This window comes from Linepithema humile, chromosome 6, assembly GCF_040581485.1.
Source record: "Linepithema humile isolate Giens D197 chromosome 6, Lhum_UNIL_v1.0, whole genome shotgun sequence".
In the NCBI taxonomy this organism is placed as follows: domain Eukaryota; kingdom Metazoa; phylum Arthropoda; class Insecta; order Hymenoptera; family Formicidae; genus Linepithema; species Linepithema humile.
Genome location: NC_090133.1, coordinates 6265623 through 6278214, shown reverse-complemented (window position 1 = coordinate 6278214; position 12592 = coordinate 6265623). Strand labels below are relative to the sequence as shown.

Genomic DNA, 12592 nt, shown 5'->3' with positions numbered 1-12592 from the left:
GGAAGAGATGTTCACCTAGTTACGCCACCGTTATTAATTGCGATCCACTATAGCGATATTTTTTTTTCACAGCGAAAGCGACGGTTCACTAAGAGAGTAGTCTCGCTCGAGAATGACAACTGACGCGATTGTGAAACGTAACCATGCGAGGCGGTCGTTTTCTCTTGTTTGAAAGAGTTGAATCATTCCGCAAAGATGACTATTTTTTTACGTGACTGAAGTTTATTCTTATCGAACGAAAATTAAATAAATAAAACAGAAGTAAACGGAGGAGACCGATGAAAGAGGCTATTATTTTTTACTATCATAATACGTTATATACTTCACTGAAACAAAGATAAAAGTGTTGCCAATTAATGAATTCTCCATCCTCTTTTTTCACTCGCAACGAAAAATTGTGAAAGCTACTCCCCGATGTTTTCCCTGATGATCCGACCTCTTTCCAGTATCCCTCGAGTTCTTCGTTTCTTTTTTTTTTTTTCATGATATTCTAGACCTGCGACTACTATCCTGCAGATGCATCGTCCGACGCGCGTCTTAAAACAACGGACGACTCTCGCGAATAACTATTTCGTCTTTTATTATCCTTTTCGTGAAGGATCGAGTTACAGAATTACGAGCGCGACGCTCGCCAACGTGTATTCGTTTATTTGGTTGGCAAGCGAAGAGAATGATTCGCTTTCTACAGGTCTAACTTTCCTGGCATCATCATCGTGGCACTGACAATCCGTTGTCACGCGGAATACGCGAAACACGTAAAATACAAGAGAAAGTGTAATTATACCGAAAGAATTACGTTTATGAGAATTTAACGCTTGTTTCACTTTTTTAAGTAATTAATAATATTTCTAAGGCGGGAAAAATACTCTTCACATTCATCTACGTCACGAGCGTTCTAAATGGCGTCTGCAGCCTTTCACGATATTGACGATACATCAAAATCCCTTTTAACGAAGTTATAATTATGGAAATGCGGCGTTTATATTCGTTTTTATGTCAAGTCATCCACTTATGACAGATTCGTCTTACGACGTACGTTAATGAGGCACGAATCTTCATCTCATGCAGTCGTTTGTGCCGGCCGCGTCTTTCGACCGCAGAGAAGGAGGCAATAAATAACCGCTAAATGGCCGCGCATAAATAGTCGATCATATGCCGCGACGATTACGGTTGATTACGCGTCCGCTATTAATAGAGATAGTGTCACCGCTTTCTTCGCAACATTATCACGTGGAAACTGTATCACGATCTAATGACAGTTAATTTCCACTCATTTCCATTAAAAGATCGCTAATGACACGCTGTTATCCGGCGTAGAGACGCCCTTCGGGGACCGTGCCAACGGCTGGAAGCTAAAGACGTTATACTTATCGTAATATGCGAAGCTGTTTTAAATTTCTTTAGTGGCACGCAATGCGACCAGTTTCCTGTTAAATAACAACGTTCGTAACGATGCCTAACTTAGACCAATTACGTTTAATAATCGACCGCAATTGTCAGTTGTTTTGCGCGATTTTTAAAGAAATATAGTACATTATTGCCAATCTACTATGCACATCTTAAGAATATTATCGGCAAAAAAATAATCGAAACATAATTACATTTCATTTCCGTGATTCTTATCGGATTAACTGCATCTGTTAGCCATCGCGATAATTGCGTTTCGCTTGATATTTAAAGAAGCATGACACATTATCACGTGTCTCTGCGCATCTCGAGAATATTCATCAAAAATTTATCGGCACGAATCTGTATTCAATATTCACGATTTTTCTCGTATCAACCGCATCGTTGTATTAGTCATCGCGATAATTATCGGCCGTTTCGCGCGATGTTATGTTAAAAATAAATATCATGTATCAACGTCGTCCCGAGAATACTCGCGGTGAAATTATCATGCCACGACGACGCTTAACTTTTCCGATTCTCATTGGGTCAATTATGACGTTCTATTAGTCACCGCGATAATTATCGGCCGTTTCGCGCGATATTAAGAGGAATCAGTATACGGCGCATTATTGTCGCCGCTTCATACGTCGCACGCTTCGAGTATACTCGTGAAGAAACGATCGTGCCACTTTGTGCCCCTTGAGCGGAGCGGCGCCACATCAGCGTCAATAAGCAAACGAGTGGTGCCCACATATCGCCCATTGGCCGCTTCTATGAACGGCAATTGTTGTACGTTGACTTGCGGGCTCTATAAATAATCCCCACAATTTCTAACGGCCGCCTCTCTGTCCCTCTCTCTCCCATTCTACGTCTGTGTATCAGCAAATTCGCCGGTGGTCTCGTTTCGTCGTAAGGGACTTTGAGCTTGCGCGACGCGTGAAATTATGACGGTAAAAAGAGCGGCACGAGCGGAGGTGGTGGTGGCGACGGCGGAGAGGGACGGAGTGCGGGGAACAATCAAACATTCTTCGAATTAGCAACGCGAAGTGCGAGAACGGCCGGCTCGACTCCCACGTGCTCTTTCGCTTCTCTGCTACACGCCGAGCGGTAATTACACTATATTACCCTTTGACGCTCGTTACAGTGGATAAATAAAAAAAATGTTAAAGATAACGGTGTAAGCGAAGAAATGCGGTAGTGCTGCGGGAAATTCACAACACCGCTAGACTGCTAATTCCGCGTGAGCCCATTACATTATCGCGTTAATTCGTTAATTTCGCTACACGTCAAATTGAAATTTCTGCCGGATTAAAAAGTTTGTTTTAAATTAAACAAACAGTAAGACTTTGCTGTCCGTATGCGTGTCCAAGCATAAATTTGTTAGATCTCTCCAATTTCCATTTTCTTTCATTAGTATATTGAATCCTTACATTTTTCATTCCGCGCTAATTATGCTACTTTATCTTCATATATATCTCTATGTTCCACCGACGGCACTATCGATTTCTCCATTTCGAAAAAAAGAGATGTGAGGCATATGTGAGTACTTACGGGAGCGGCGGGATGTCTCGCCGGCGCGGGGTACATCTTAACCTTGGGCAATTGCTTCTTAGAAATCGCTGCAGCGTTCACGATACACTACGCACACGATCATTTCACCATGCGTTCGTGGACTCGATCCTGGCGATGGCATCCTCGTGATCCGAAAGTGACTCCATTTGACGACGCTCGCAGTTCTAGATCGACCTTCTTTCCATGCACTGTTCACAGCACAACGCGATTCATCGCGGCTACTACTTTATCGCGAACCGAGTACACTTCTCTCATCGATCGAATTTCTACGGAAACGGCAAACGGTTTCGCGAATCTCGACTTTAAGTTCGACGTACGTTCACGGCATTTTCCTCATATCTTCGCGCGTTGTTAAAGCCTCGTGCATTACGAAGAGACTCCTTTCCTGTTGGAGAAAATATCATTTTTTTACTTCCTTGTTCTTTCATAATCTTAAATAATTTAAGGAAAGCTGTAACATAAAAACGATATCAAAAAATTAACTTCAAATACGTGAGTAAAAGACATAAATCAAAAGATTTCTGATAATATTCTCTGTTGGAGGCCGAGTCGAAAAATATTTGTTCGCCGCCATTTAAATTTCCTTCTCCGAGGAGAACGGCGTTAAAAGTATTCTCTATTAACCGCGCTGTATCTCGCAGGGACCATGCGTTCCCATTTCATCGGCGTGGCGCGGCGCGCGTGTGAGCAGAGCTTTACGATGGCGAGCGATCAATTTATCGTTCGATTTACGAGGCGCGTAAACTGCGCGCCCCGTCGCCGCTCCAGGAGCATTTATCCTAATCTTCGAGGCGTGTTTCGAACCGGGGACAAAGAGCAAAAAAAAGCGAGAGAGAGAGACGAAGAGGATAGAAAAGCGAAAAGAAAGCGCGCCCACCGTGTATATATGTATATCGGGTGCAAAGCTGCCGGCTGAGCGCAACGTCACGTTTCAGGATCTACGACGCATTGATTACAATGCAATTTTCAATGGACCACGGCGGCGGCCGCGCGGTGCATTACGAGCGATGGCGGGCGAAGGCTCGGCGCGACGACCATTATTGCAAACGTGTCAAACATGTCGGATAAATTCTGCAATAAAACATCGCGGAAAACGAAGCGGAACGATCGCGCACGCTTCTTACGAGTCGGTGAACAGCGAATTAGAGACGAGAGAACGATGATGGAAATCCGAAATGAAAATTGCTCATTAATGCTTTGCGCTTATCGCGGCATTTCACCACGTCGTCTACCGTGTCGGCGGGACAATAACGCAAAAACTCTTTGTCGAGGGTTTAATGTTAAATTGAAGGCTTTTGCATAAAACGAGCGACCGCGTCCCTCTCTTTTTTTTTTTTTTTTATTAACCGACGAATAAATTCCCAAATTTTTCTTCGCGGAATAGAATGTGATAATAATAACTGATTAACACTTGATTAACTTGAATCAATTTTTTTAACGAGAGAAGAAAACAATCGCCGATCTATTTGCGTTTATCACACGATCTAGTCGCGCTTACCACACAGATACTTAAATAAATTGATATCAATGAATCGATACATGTTGTATTCCAACGGCGTTTCATTGCATGTCGTAGAACAGCCAATGCCGACGACGCGAGGGAGCGGTAGGAAGCTAAAGCGGGCGTGCAAACACTCAACCGATGGATGCACCGGCCGTTGCCGGCGACGGTTATGCTAGGTTAGTTTAGGCCGTAGCTTAATTTCCAAGTAGAGAATTGGCCGTTCAACAACAGGCGGGCGGACGGACGGACGGATAATTTGCGGTGCTCCCCCTCGCGCGCGCGCTCACTCGTTCACTCTCTCTCTCTCTCTCTCTCTCTCTCCGACAGATTGCCGTGCGCGATTTCAGCACCGTTTATTTTAGCCGCATCGCGCCGCAGGGCGGGTCGCGCGCGAATTATGGAAAACATTTTTGCGATTTGCACGCTTCGCCGAGGAGGGTCCCCGGTCCAAAAACCAACGTCCGCGCGTGGCCGGGGCCGTGCAACGTCGCCTATTATTTTCACGCTTTTACCGCGCCGCGCGATCGCATATACATGACGCGTCATTACGGGCTCTTTGTAACGCGGGATGATGTTTCGTGTAACGCGCAAAATGGAGTCATATAACCGCGTTAACAGTCCATTCTCCGCGGATAATGTATTTCGCCGGCAATATATGTGCAGAGATACACGTATATATAAATATATATATTTATATACACGCACACCCACAGGTGTAATGCGCGCGTGCGCCAGCGCGAAAAATTCGCCCAAGCCCGAATTTGAGCCGTCATTTCCATCAATTTGCAGCAAATGCGTTCGGCGGAACGATAAAAACTTTTCGGCTTGATACGCCGGGCGTGTGTGACGTCGCGGCGCGTCGCGCCCCGTCGGCAAACGCCACCGCCGCTGCCACCGTGCGAAATTAAATCCACCCCCTCCTGTATTTACGCAAACGTTGGAAAAAAGTTTCGTCGCGTTCTCTATCGTCTTGCGAGGCAATAAAGCGCGGTGCGAGACGATAGAGATCGTAGATCCGAATCGCAATCATTTTGGCAAGTTCAGATTTCGACGCAATCAGTGATAACCGAGTTATGACCGATAAACTGCGTCATGAAACAGCTGTGAAGCAATCTGACATGACATGCGATTGGTAAAAAAAAAATTGTACAAACAAATATTCGGTGTTTCTACGCTACGTATAAAAAAAGATTGAATTTGCTTTTTGAATGTGTTTTAAGCGTTTTTCGTATCTTATCTTCCTAATATAAAAAAATGCAAGAAAATTTGACTCCTATCTCAATAAATTTACGTTACGTCTCAGCGTGCAATGCAAATAACGCAAGTTACGGTTGAGAAAACCTAGAAATCGCGTTTTTACGCTCTTAAAGAGCTTGCCAAGCTTGTCCGCGTGTTTCGGAGAAAAAAGGAAACCAGCGCGGGTCGCAACGAACGGACGAGTCACGGAGGAAGTTATCACGAATCTCTCGCGTAATCGGCCCTCGGCCGATCCTTAACCACCACGCGATCGCCCCGTGATTTCTTTACCCTCCCGATCGTTATCGCGACATGGCCGAGCGGCGGCGCACAATGCCGTGCGGATTAAAGGATTCTCCACACCGGACACGCCGGTACCGCGCTTTAATTATCGGGTACCGCGAAGTGATACCGCGCGCGCCGTTCACGAGTCTCGCGATTTCGTTACGTACAAGCCAAGGATATGCGAAATAGTCGCGTCACGCGGAACGTAGTATTCCATTTTCTACGCATTCAATAAGTTTGATTAATTTATCTGCAAAATTGCAATAAATTGTAAAAATAAACTAATTTTGGCGATTATAGTACAACGCAGAAACAATATTTTACAATTAAAAGATAATAGAAATGTAAGTAATATATGTTAAATAGTAATTTTGATTGTTCATATTGTTACGATTGTGTTACTTCGGTTAGAAACGTATAAATAATAAAATAATAAATAATAACAACAATAAATAATAATTGATTGATAAATAATAATTAGGTCATTCGGTAATCGTTTCCACGCGTATGCTGTTAAACCGTCGATTTTACAAAGCATAACGTTTGTTCGCAACCGGCACGAAAGCAGAAACTATTGTGCTGGCGATAAAGCCAACTCCGAGCGGCGGCACTATGCGTCGTTACGACGGTGTCCTAATATTCCGCATACTTACGATACGGCCGATTGTGCCTCTATTAGCGGTGCGACGACGACACGTAGTTCGTAAAATACATGTATCGTAAAAAGCCTTATCGTGGAGAGCGCGATAATTGTACGGCGAAAAGAAAGAACTTAAATGTGATTCGCGACAATTGAGAATAAGCGTGTGCGAAAATTCTATTTGAACAGCGGATTAATAATTACGAAATTTCACATGAACAATGGATCGAGGGCTATAAAATTCTGTTTGAACAGCGTATTCACAATTATACGAAACTTCGTTTGAACAGTGAATTAATAACCGCCTAATTGTGTTACTCCGCCAATCTGTATTATTACCGGTCAATTTGGAATGAGCAAACATCCGAAGTACAGTTCTGAATTAGAACTTGTGTTCTCAATTATTTTTCGGCGACCTTCCCAAGTTCCTACGTAAATTATAACGTTTATTACGGCACGACGGTAACGTAGTACATTCGCTATGCTCGGCACGAGAAGCTCGAGGCGAAGACCGTTCGCAATTTACGAGATATGTACACGTAAAAGTTTCGCAAACCTTACACGACAAAGAGAACGGAGCTGAGCGGCGAAGAGCGGCTTGTCGATCGTCTCCGACGATTTTACGTGGCGTGTACGTCGATTACCCCTAACATCGTTAACCCGCCTCTTCTCCGCGCCACTCTCGACTATTCTCATCGTCGACTTTTACCGATAATACATGAAGTAAAAAAAAAGAACAGGCAATTTAATTATTTGCTTAGCTCTCTAGAATCGGGAAGTGAAACCGGCATTAAAAGATTTAAACGAAATTGCTATCGTCACACGCAATAAAATTCGCATCTTTTTGATCGGCAAGTTACGTTGTTGATAAACTTTTCAACGTCTATTCAATCATTCAACAGTTACTTCCGTTAATGTAACTGATGTACTATGCAAAATTGATCAATCTAAGTCGATTAAGTTTCAATACATCGAGAATTAGTTATCTACATATTTAATGTTACGTTAAATTAAAAAATTGTGAGAGAAAATAACATCGTTTACTCGATTTTCTGTTGAAAAAAGTTGATTTCAAATCGATTAAAGAATGCACTGCAAAGTTTGTCCGCGTTCCTAAATGATTTAAGACATCATTTAAATTCACATTATGGTAATGTAACGTAATTATGATAAAAGACCAGGTTATCTATCTTCAATAACTTATTAAGCGTTTCGCAATGAAACGGGACGTAAAACTTGAGAAAATTGACACCTGATCGTTAAAAGTCTTTGGAGTGTGGCCGTTTCGATTTAGGTCACATACAAAGGTGCACTTACGTTCATCTATCGTCGTAATGTTAAGTCATCGCGAGGCTTAAAATGTTAATCACTTTTGTCTATCCATCTTCCCAATAACCTATTAAGCGTGTCGCGATAGAACGCCGAGGATCGGTAAACGAGGGGCAAAGATTCGGAGCAGACACCGGGGGCCCGTTGTTCGAAACTCAATTAACGATCCCGAGTTCGGCTTGGGCGCAACGTTTTCTCGGAAGAAAGCGCGTATCTTATCGATCAAGAAAGCGGAGCGGTGGGAATTAAGCCTCGATCAGAGGAGAGGGAAGGATTAGTTTTTGCGGGTGATTCGCCGCTGATCCTCGGCTTCCCTCGTTTCGCGAATGGTGTTCGAACGCCGTAATTATTAGCCCCGAACCGGCGAACTCGAGAGCGAGAGATTAACGGGATAAACTTAACGTGACGTATCACACGATCGGCACGAAGCGAAAAAATCCTCTTTCTCGTCACGAGAGTAATATAATTGTCATCTATTATCCGCGCTTCGTCGATATTTTGCGCGAGAGACAACGCGTCACGCTCCAAAGCTGACCGCATAACCAATGAGGACACGTGACTTCGCGCGCCGCTAACTATCGCAACTTGGCGCGGATCCGTTTTTACTCGTGGGACTCTCACGACGCTTCGAAAAAGTCATTAATTGCAATTCGAGATGCAGACAGTAGCCGCGTTGATGTGACGCGTGAACTATACCTCGAAGGATCCATGGGAAGTCGCGATTCTAGATCCCGGCTGTAAGAACGATTGTTCGCCACGAAATCCGCCGCGTCTCCGTCCTTAATCCGTCTTGGCACTGCGGCGAAAAAGCATTCGCATTTCCTGCCGCACACTCTCCCCGCGGTCTCTCTTCCCTCTTTAGTATATCTTCTACTCTCTCGCTTCGTCTCGCACTGACACTTTCGTAAAAGAAGACGCGTAGTCGACGCACGTCTGTGTCGAACGTTTCTGTACCGACAGCCGCGACCGGGAACGAGCGGGCGAGCGTCACAACCACGCCGCGCAACGTACGACGCTCGACTGCGAGCCGGGTAGTACCGAAGTGGATGACGGGAACGTGTGAACGCCGCTTGCCGCCGCCGCCACCACCGCGCCGCGCGCCGCGAACACACCAACGAACGACGACCAACACCAACCGCCGCGGCGGGTCCACACCGACGCATCAATGAGAGCGAGCGCATGGATACACACATCCGCAGACACACAAATGCACATACACAACGTCTCTGAACGGCAGTGGCAGCTCCGCTCCGTCTCGCTTCCACCGCAAGCTGTCCTGCCTCCACTCGTCGCCTCCCGCGCGAGTCAAGGGCGTCGACCGTTGGGGGCGAGAGATCGTTCCGTCGTCTCGCCGAGTTTTGTGGGTTACGAAGAAGAGAATCTGTACTTCTCTTTGTGGCCCCGCTCTTCCCGAAGGCCGTTAAAAAGATTCAATCTACTACTCCCGCCGGTTCTCTTCATCCTACGCTCTTTTCCTCTCTCTTTCTCTTTCGCTTTATCCGTCATTCGTGAATTTTGATCGTGGTTTTTAGGATAATCAATGTCCATCAACGGTTCTCGCAACGGTCACGGCAACATTATTGACACGCTGACAATTATTAGATCATTTCTATTTCGATTTGAATTTCAACTGTTGTCGCAACTTCAAACAACGGGATTACAAAAATTAGAAGCAACGCTATGCCAACGATGCTAATGTCATTAGATCGAACTTGATATTAATGTGAAATCACGACGTATGCATTTTTTTTTTCAATCAGACACGATAATATTTATACGAATGCCTACATTTCGAAGTCGCGACTTTCTAACGACGATTCTTAATCACGCGAGGATCAACGAGACTCAGCGCAGCGTATTAATATATTCGCTGTCGTGTGGCACGTGCGGCAAGTTTAGAAAACTCTTTATCGACACCCCTGCTTTTCGCGCTATGATCATCGCTCTCGCTCTCGTCCGCGCCGCCACAGCATCTTCCTCTCTTCGCACTCTCGTGCCACGGATATGCCTCCCCTCGCCGTGCTCTGTGGCGCTCGTTGCCTGCCTCTCGTCGTTCTCTGTCGCGCCGCCGCGTTTCTTAATCTTTCGCTCTCTCGTGTCGGTCTCTCCTGTCATCCCGCTCTCGCCCGTTTCTCGCTCGCTCGCTCGCGCCCCCGCAATCCACAGACCAGAGATGCAGCGGGAATGCCGAATGTCGGGCTGTGTGTGTGTGTGTGTGTGGATATACATGTGCATACGTATACGTGCACATGTGTGTGCGCGACTGCGACGCGACAGAGACGGAGAGAGTCAAAGTGGCGGAGAGCGCCGGACAACACGAGTCATCCGGCAACGTAAGTAGAGAGCTCGGGCGTGGGTGTAACCGCCGCGAGCGTGTGAGTGACGGGGAGAGTGCGAGAGAGTGTGCGAGGGAACGCGCGAACGCCTACAGATGTACGCGTATACGTGTGTGTGTGTGTGTGTATGTGCAGTCGCGTATAAAGTTCGCGCATACGTACGCCGTACATGTGGTGCTCATCATATTACACACCGCTCATGCATCGCGTCCGCCGCTGCCGCCGCCGCGTTGCTTTGAGGGCGCGCGCGAGGAGAGATGAATCCTCGATTCGGTTAAACGCCCGCCGACCGGGGGATGCTCTAAATCACGACTGTCTACCTGAGCAGCCCGGCTTTTCGAAATTCCAATACTCAACCGAGCCGGGTGTGGGAGAGCGAGACGAGACGAGAGCGAGAGAAAGAGAGGGAGAGAGAGCGCGCGAGAAAGCGGCCGCGACTATTGCACCGATGCGTTTTCCTGCGCATCTCGTCGCGAGATATATGTCTTCCTCGCTGGCGTGATCGATCATGAATAGAAATCGACGGGATGCGATGCCCGCGATGCAGTATCGTGTTTCGCTTCGAGTCGGTATAATGGAATCAGAGATATTGAAAAATTCTTAAGAATTCTAGTTTGAAGTGATACATAAGCACACTGTCCCTCTTTCTTGTTTATATAAATGCAAAGCGTCGAATATTATAAATTAATTGAAATTCACGGTTGAAACTGTTGCAAGTTATTCGAAAACATTCAGTATAATTATGTAATAGCATAATCGAACAAAGTTCGACGAGACGATAATAAATTAAATGTTGACGAGTAACAGCGCCAGAAAAGCGTCACAAGGAAATGCAAATAAGCGTTTATTGGCAAGTATTCCAGCATATCAGATACATGTTCTCCGATCCGCCTACTCGCGTATCGCAATTTATCATTACGATTTATATGAAATTTCAATCATGAGAGCTACTCGTTGCATCTCATCCACATACAATTGTCATAAAAAAATATATGTGCGTATCACTGTAATATCTATTCCATTGTAATATCTACATACTGCTTTTATATATTTTAAATATCCATTTACAACAGTATCATCTGAATATCAAATAAAATTCTAGTGGAAAATTTTTCGCGCAACGCCTAAAATAACGCGCGCGAACAACCGGATTGAAAAAACACCGGTTTCGACACACAATTCACGTTATCACAGTGCGTGTTTACTGTAGACACTCAATAGCAGCGCTGATTCGAGGCGAGCAAGTAGCTGACGATCGCGACGGAGTTCGTAGCTGGTCATCACGCGTCCGGGGCGGCCGGACAAACGATCGCTAATCTACGCGTACGTGATCGCGATGCGAACGCGCCTGCCTGTCCGCCGACTTATTGTCATTCGGCCTCAGTCGGTGTCGGCGGCGTCGCAATTTGCGAGAATGTGGTCGCTCGATCGCGTAGAATTGGACCGACGTCCGTCCGTCTCTTTCTGCTTGCTCTTCGTCGAAGCAGCCGCAAGCCGCAACCCGCTGCACTTTTGATCGCGCGCGCGCGCGCGTGACACACGTGTGTTTATTATCCTCGCACACGGCCGACCGAACCACGGTTGCGTATAACCATATTTACGGCTGCGCCGTCTGTCACGTCTGTATGGATGAGCGTATGTACGTGTATGCGTGAAGGAGAGTTGCCGCGAGTGTGTGCGAGGGAGTAACTTCGAGGGGAAACCGTCGTAAACGCAATTGGAAATTTTTAGTGAATACACTTCAGCGTGTTTTGTGTCCGCGAAGAAGTCGCACGTCGACAACGCGAACGGAGAAATTTATTTTCTCGTGGGAACTTATACCTTGAGCATGTAATAAACGTATCTATATATATGTGTGTGTGTCTATTTAAAAGAGATATACCAACGCAATAGAGATAGAAGTACGAATAATGGCAATTGTACTCTTCGCTAACATAATAACAAAATCGACATTTCTCTTTAATGCATGAATTTTAGCAGTAAATAAGAAATACGAGGAAAAATAAAAAAATAAAGAGACTTTTGTTGGAGTTTTATTCCTTAAATATCTTTACTTTTTGTCTTTCCCTCGCAATTATATAAGAAATAATATTTGTTTATATAACGATGAATAACCTTATAATTTAATAATTTGTGCAAAAATATTTTTAGATTTCCGGCATACAATCTTTCCACGTTGAGAATAAATCGCGCAAACAATTATTACGGATCGAACCGAAAAAGCTTGGGAATTAATTGACTTGTCGGAGTGACGTTTCCTTCCGCGGTGACGCCTGACGATTTGCTCGCAATTTGCATGAT

General features: G+C 45.3%; 1 protein-coding gene across 8 annotated transcripts in view; it reads right to left on the bottom strand.

Annotated features, from left to right (window-relative positions):
• gro (groucho) overlaps nt 1–12592 on the bottom strand; it is a 65006-nt gene that overhangs the window by 50575 nt on the left and 1839 nt on the right. For 4 of the 8 annotated variants that reach the window (XM_012377510.2, XM_012377507.2, XM_012377508.2 and 1 more), the window contains exons 1-2: nt 8652–8991; nt 2941–3346 (exon numbers count right to left, since the gene is read on the bottom strand). In XM_012377510.2, coding sequence (XP_012232933.1) covers nt 2941–2976 — 36 coding nt within the window. In that variant the 5' untranslated portion in view covers nt 2977–3346; nt 8652–8991. Of the gene's footprint in view, nt 1–2940; nt 3347–8651; nt 8993–12592 lie in introns of those variants that run through there. The other 4 variants (XM_012377502.2, XM_012377504.2, XM_012377506.2 and 1 more) reach the window with 2 other exon arrangements.